Genomic DNA, 7,239 nt, shown 5'->3' on the forward strand with positions numbered 1-7,239 from the left:
AGAAAAAGCAGAGAGAGAGAGAGAGAGAGAGAGAGAGAGAGAGAGAGAGAGAGAGAGAGAGAGGGAAACGCGCGCGAGAGGGTGGACTGCTGCATATGTAGCGCGAGACGGTTTTGATTACCGTGGTATGCTCGACTATGCCAAGTAGGAATCCGGATTTACGCACGCGAGTGGCCGTCTCGTTGCAGCAAACACGTATTCGCCCGGCAATCTCGCCGGGCGAATAGTTGGGCTTTCGGGCAAACTTTGATTGACCGAATGATCGACTTGCTTACCAGAGACTAGCGTGTCTAAGCAGCTGTTCGCCCGACGTAGTTAAACGAGTCGCGCTAGATTCTCGGGTATATCCGTCGCATAAATAACCATTATTAACAAACGCTGTGAAATCACATTGGTGACGGTTAATTAAACAAATTCCGAGCGAGCAAGATTTTAGATACTTTGAAATGCGCATTCAAACACTTGTAAATATATACATTGATAATATCGGAAAAAAGCTTGCAAGATCTCGAGAGCAATTCTTGCGTATAGTCGCGTATTCCGCGTATTTAGTCGACTTGCTTGCGAAGCTACGGAGCGTTCTCTCCGCCGTTGTTAAGGGACATTCAGTATTCGCGCAACCGTTTGTAAAATTGCCTCGTGCTCGCTTTCGTACGATATTTCCGTCCACCACGTTCACGTTTGAATCCGAACGCCGAGTCCGGCCATTTCATGCTCGTTGAACAGCGGACAACTCCGCAATTTGGATAAGAACGGTCCGAGCGCAGGCATCGGGAAAAAAGGATTTCTTTTTTTCCGGCCGAATTGTCCGCAGAAATCGAGAGGGTAAGAGACACTCTCCGACGTATACATGTCGTATCTTTTAACAACGGAGGAAACTTAACCGCGAGAAATTGCACTCGATACGCTTGTTCATTCTCTAGCCTGAACTTTCGACGAGAGGCGGTACGCGGCTGAAATTTATAATGAGGAAAGTATGTCAAGATATAGAAAAAAGTAAACTCGACCTATTACGATGCGACAAGGAATGACTCATTTTCCGATTGCCTCTTGCCGCGCGTCCGACGAACGCTCTCCACACAAGCGCACAAATATATCGCGAGGCTTTCAAATATTTAGAACGCAGGAGGCCGCAATTCCCGTTGGTAAACTGGTTTGCGCGGTAATTTCAATTATCGTATTGCATGGAGGTTCGTCTAACTTCTCCCTCATAAATACATTAGTGTTAGTGATTTAACGCGGATGTGCAAATATCCGGGTAGTCGGGCCACCCGGTCGCTACCCAAAACTTAGCGGGAAAACCCGGCCCGGGTTCGCCCTGAGAACGCCGTGAGTTTGAAAAGGCCATTCATTCGAGTAAATATTTGGACGACGAGGAAACAGGCCATTCACAATTCGCGCCGGAAAACCGCTTTCCTCGGTGGACGAAAAAATTTTTTAATTTCGTCGCGTTTCCACTCGCCACTTACGCTGCTTTTATCGACGCGCATGTGTGTATATGTGTGTGTGTGTGTGTGTGTGTGTATGTGTGCGTGCGCACGTGTTTTTACGCCGTAAAAATATCGAGAGATGAAAATATCAAAAGACATATGCCGAATGATTTCAGGTAATTTAACAATATTATACGATAATGCCAATGTAAAAATAATTTCAGTTTAATTGGTTGTTCTAATGCTGCATTAATTCAAATGGTTACTTTGATCTGCTCTTCAATCGTTTAGAGCAGTGAAGATCGTGAAATGCAGATTTTAAAAGCGAATTTAATTCATAGATGCAAAAGCACATTGCTGCTTTAGACCAATGAAGAAATCCCGAGACGAAATTTTTATTTTACATTAACTCTGCAAGTGTGCCGTCAAACATAAAGAATCAACAGAGTATTTCAAGATGTAACACTACACAGGCTGTTGTCCTATTTTAATATCACAAATAATTGCATTTTAAGGCACAAAGAAGCACTTTCGATATCAAATTACTCGAGAATTATTTAATATTCGGTGACCTCAATAATCTGTCTGCATTTAATTTTACTTTTAATTTCAACAAATTAAATAACTTATTTAATTACATAGAACACACCCATGCCGCAAGTAAATATTAAATAATGCGAGGAAATAATAGGATTAATGGAAATAACAAACTTGCTATATTCATGACCTATTTGTTATTATTGTTTTGGACATTCGGAATGAATGAGAGAGGAAACGCGAGACCAAAAATAGCAGTTGTATAAACATCAATGAGAATTTAAATTTGGATTCAGCACGGTAACGAAGTTAAACGGAAGCAAAAAAGACGTCGGCAAGATTTCCAGATGAAACCCGCATCCCAAGAAGCATTTGTTGTAGATTATTTACAATTCTTTGTTAAGAGTACAAATTCTTTATTAAGAATGCAAATTCGTATTCATGAACCGTTCTTTGGGTATTTGCATCGGTATTCTTTGTAAAATATACATACAACAGTACCATTATTGTGTAAAAAAACAATATGGATCAATAAATATTGAGATTCATAAAATTACGATTGTTTATCAAATAACGGTATTCTGTGAATTCCGGGTTTAGAGCAAATTTTTGATTTCAACTCGAGATCTCCTTGTCGTCCGTAGCTCGCCATACGTTCGTTAAAATCGTAATCAGCCTGTCTAATAAATGATTTCACACACCTGCTGATACATGATGTATCTCCGCCGATGTCCCCTGCGTCCTGGATTCCCGATTTAGCATCTTGGCTCTGATTGCTACGTGTCTCCGGACAATCGCCAACACTAACACTCGCGTGAATATTCAATCGGGAGAAACTCATATTTACTAACGCGATGCCGACGAGAGAAGTCCGCGATTAAATATTTCAACAATATCGCAACCAACCATTTCCATCAGTCAAATCACGCGAATTGTAAATAAGACATTGGTACACGTGATCCACGTCGCGATGTGTACGTCGCGCGAGACGTAATGACTCGGTAACACTCGGTCACGGACAAGTACGCAACGGGCGAGGGTATCAAAACAATCGGCAAGAAATAGCCCCCCGCTAATCGCCAAACGTCATCATTGGCCGTCAATCAACAATGAGCACGCGCGCACTCAGTGGCCGAGAAATCACGACAATCGACGTTCTCGAAATATTTCGGACTCCTTCGAGAAATGATCAAATTATTAAATTATCGAATAATTAGAACGATTGCGCGCGATATGTATCAAAAGCGTTGCTCGTAATATTCTGACGATCGTTATCAGTTTACGTGCAACGATTAATTAACACTGAATTTCTGATTGATTCGCACTTTTGGTGCGATTGATGGCACTGTTGGTCATTGCCTCCAGGACGAATTACAGGACGCAGGATATAGTTAACGAGACATATAATTCTAACTTTTTCACATCTCTCTTGAAATCTAAACCTTAACCTAAACCTATTTTTTATACTAATATAACATAATAATAAAGATATTATATGAAAGAAAAGAGTTTGTTGTTCTATTTACTATATTTCACTATTTAATTATTATTAAGTTATTTAATATTTGATTATAGCGCGATATTCTATCTGCAATTAAATAAGCTACACATTAATACATTATGGAAATATATTGGTTGAAATATATTGGAAGAATTAAAAAAGATTAAATGCAGGAAGTAATCATTTGCAGCATCAGAAGACCTGTATAGTATTTTAAATTTTCAGATACTTCATTAATACTACGTTGATCTTCATTGATATTTTAAATTCGACAAAATTTTCAGATTTAATGTAAAATTAAAAATTTTCGACTTATCTCAACACTTATCTGAAAATACTCAAATACTTTAAGTAAAAGTTTTGTCACAGTACATTTTTTTATATTCAACTATCATTATTTACAAATATTGTAATAGTTATAATTGTTATTGTACGTTATTGATACGTGATGACGCTGATATAATTTCAACTTGAAATTTCGAGACTGATTATCGTTGTCTCTCTTAAGTTTTTGCACACACACACACAGTTAAAATTTCAGGCATCTGAATAGAACTATCGTAATGCTGGTAAATTATAAAAAAATGTCTTTTCCTTGCAAAAATATCCCTAAACCATCCTAACTACTAAAACAATCAAAAAGTTCAGATCGCATTGAATTCAATTTCGCATTTTTATACGCGCACCTTACGTAAACGTTCGCATTTCAACTATCACGAATAGAGGAAAATCGTCTTCGCGCGTCTCTGCAGCGTGAAAATATTTCGAGTCATCAAAATTACAGCGGCTTCAGTGAATTGCGGTTCTCGCTGGGAGTGCAGCCTGTGGCTCGAGCCATATGATTCTTCGCGAGAAGCGCGCTACATTTTTCAGCATCTTTAGCCGGAAAGACATATTCTCGCCCGTGCCACGGAAATTTCATCTTCAGCTGCGTAGTGCTTCCTCCCCGGGCTTAAGAAACTGTTCGCCGAGTAACGGGGTGCCAATGCTACTACCAGTTGCGTAGCAGGCTAAAAAAGGAAAAAGAGACCAGAAAGGAAAGAGGGAGCGCGGAGCTTAATCCCGGTCGCGAGGAAGTTCCGCATTCGCCAAGATTTTCTTGCGGGCCATCTCGCAACTCTGCATTTTTATTCGTCCAATGATTCACTTTGACTGCGCCGCGATTCTCCACTCTAATAATCCTCGGGGCCCGCGTTATCGCGTAACAACCACCGAGTACTCCGCGTAATCATGGGAACTACTTTGGCGCGAAGTTGAAGATCAATAATACGACTCTGCGGAAGAAGTCGCCGTCGATCGCCATTAATTCAGGGATTTCGCGAGATCGATCTTACTGCCTGTAAGTCCTGTATCACGAGAAAAAAGGCGGTTACACCGAAGCACACGGTACGCGTACGCGAATAATTAAAGCGATATATCTTAAAACTCCTTTTTTTCTCTCCGTCTCATTTATAATATAACAACGGTAGCAAGGTTCAGCCAAGCAGCTCACACGAATATCCTCGGGGCTAAATCAGAGATATATCATGTACTACGTGGCGTCGCTCATAAAATCACTGGGTCGCTCGTAAATATGACTGGGGCCGGTACATTTTGAGGTCGAAAAAAGCATCGCCGCAGCTCGCGACGCCGTGCAATCTACAGCGTAACGTAACGTACGATTATTTCGCTGCCGCTGTAAATACACGCGCAAGTGCAATTGCTCGAGCACATCGCCGCTTCCGCATACCTCGCGAAGTTACTCGCGCGAACCTCTGACGGTAGGGCTCCAAGGAGAGAGATTTTTTTGGCAGTCTTCCATGCTGTTATAGCCGCTACGGGCGCATGTAATGGCACGCTAAAGAAATCCATCAAAATCAAATAATCGCGCGTGCAATATTTTGAGTTTCAGTTCACCGACAACTTCTCTTTGGCGAGAATTTTAATCGATTATCAGATTATCATTATTGTGTTATTAAACGAGCCAAAAACAATGCGCCTCCAGCGAATGAAATCTCCGAGAGGCACGAGTAGACGACGAAAACTTATTTCCAAGTTAAATTTCGGCGAGCTCGTCTTTGGCGGGATATTTGTGTGCAGGGATTGTCTGAAAAGATATTATCTCGCGGGACGCCAAAAAGTTGTGCCAAAAGACGGCGAGTAATTTTCGCCGAGGGGTTTTCGTTTGTGAATGCGCTAAAGAGATTTCAACAGACGCGCGAAAGAAGACACGGCGAGCCATGGAACAGCGTGTATAAATCCGGCGAAAGCGAAGTATGTAACGACAGTTCAAAGTGCGCGACCGAGGGCGTGCGCTTATTGGTTGTAAAACGAGAGCCCATCTGCCCATGATACGAGACACCGGTGAACCCTAAAAATCGACTCCCGCCCGCTATCGATCACAGTAATAAGTCATGAGCATCCTCGCCGGTACGACCGGGGTGTACCGAGTGTGTCTAAAACGCGAAGTATCTTGATTAAAAAATTCTTCGATCCCACCGTTGCGATTCCACCGATACAAAGAATCGTTTTTAAAAGAGAATATTAAATTGCACTGAAAAAGGTCCCTCGGTTATCAGACCGCGCGCTCGCTGTTTGATGATTGTTAGGAAAACAGGTCGAACAGAGTTACCGTTGCAAATTATTTCTTCTCATCATTTGTCATTTTAACTCTAGAACGGTAGACACGGGTAAAATTTACTCAGATTAGCATTTATTAAAAATAGATATTTTGTTTCATTCATTATAACTTTCTTCAACTTCATTGAACCGTTAAGACATTAACAAACTCATATTCCTTGATGTTTTCTATACCGATTAAATAAAAGATCCTATCATTTTTCCGAAAGTTAAGCAAATGAAAATGCACAAATTTACCCATGCTTAGAATTTTCGTAACTTTTTGATGTTTAAAGTTCTACGGTTAAGAAATATATATATTGTCCGAGATATAAATCATTTAGGTTAGGTTATATTCCCCTAGAAAATAAAGGCGATATATAATATAAGAGTCGATCGTTGAATGTAAGTACGAGTAATTCTAAATTGCGAAAGGATATAAATGTTTGAAAATGTCGCGTCGAATATTTTTTTCGGATTTGCAACGGAGATTTTACCTTCAAATCAATCCTGAATTCCAACTGTTAATATTAATATTAGTCTGGCCTATAATAGTTGTCACCTGACTTATGTTTCATGCAAAATATTCAGATATTCAGATTTAGATCCAAGATTTTCAATTAAACTAAAATATATGTGACATTTGTATCGTTTCAACTGAAAAATTCATCTGAATCTAAATTGAGATCTGAGTATCTCATTTGAGACGAGATTTAAGTAGTAATAAATGTAATTAATAGTAATAATCAATAAGCACATATGTGGGAAGGGTGATTTTTGATCGTAGACAATAGAATATCCAAATGCAATCCAAATGCAAGAAGCTAATATAAAATGCAAATACTAATGCAAGATACTCTATAGTTGATAATGGTCAAAAGAGAATATATCTGAATAGGATAAAATACAAAGTGCCGTGGAGTTCATTTCGTAGATGAATAATAGACTAATGAATTACGTCCATCATCAGACGTAATCATTGCTGAGCTGTCGACGAGCCATATTTTCGTTTCATTAAAGCGACGTTCTCACATACTCTACGGGACATTTTTCATGAGTCCATGTTGCGAGCTTATTTACAAAAAGTCGTGATACAAAGTAGAAACTAGGAGAGAAAGAGAGGTGTAGAGAGAGAGAGAGAGAGAGAGAGAGAGAGAGAGAGAGAGAGAGAGA

The 7,239-nt window shown here is 39.9% G+C and overlaps 1 protein-coding gene across 5 annotated transcripts in view; it reads right to left on the bottom strand.

Annotated features, from left to right (window-relative positions):
• Positions 1 to 7,239, bottom strand: part of LOC116850213 (carbonic anhydrase-related protein 10) — a 158,586-nt gene that overhangs the window by 81,487 nt on the left and 69,860 nt on the right. Inside the window, exon 1 of one of the 5 annotated variants that reach the window (XM_032828226.1) lies at positions 2,669 to 2,894. The exons of the other annotated variants lie outside the window; for them this stretch is intronic. Within the exon in view, the coding sequence (XP_032684117.1) occupies positions 2,669 to 2,729 (61 nt within the window). The 5' untranslated portion in view covers positions 2,730 to 2,894. Of the gene's footprint in view, positions 1 to 2,668; positions 2,895 to 7,239 lie in introns of those variants that run through there. 5 annotated transcript variants of the gene reach the window in all.

Source organism: Odontomachus brunneus, unplaced genomic scaffold (genome assembly GCF_010583005.1).
Source record: "Odontomachus brunneus isolate Ranch 3 - 2012 unplaced genomic scaffold, Obru_v1 Obru_scaffold_137, whole genome shotgun sequence".
Lineage (NCBI taxonomy): Eukaryota > Metazoa > Arthropoda > Insecta > Hymenoptera > Formicidae > Odontomachus > Odontomachus brunneus.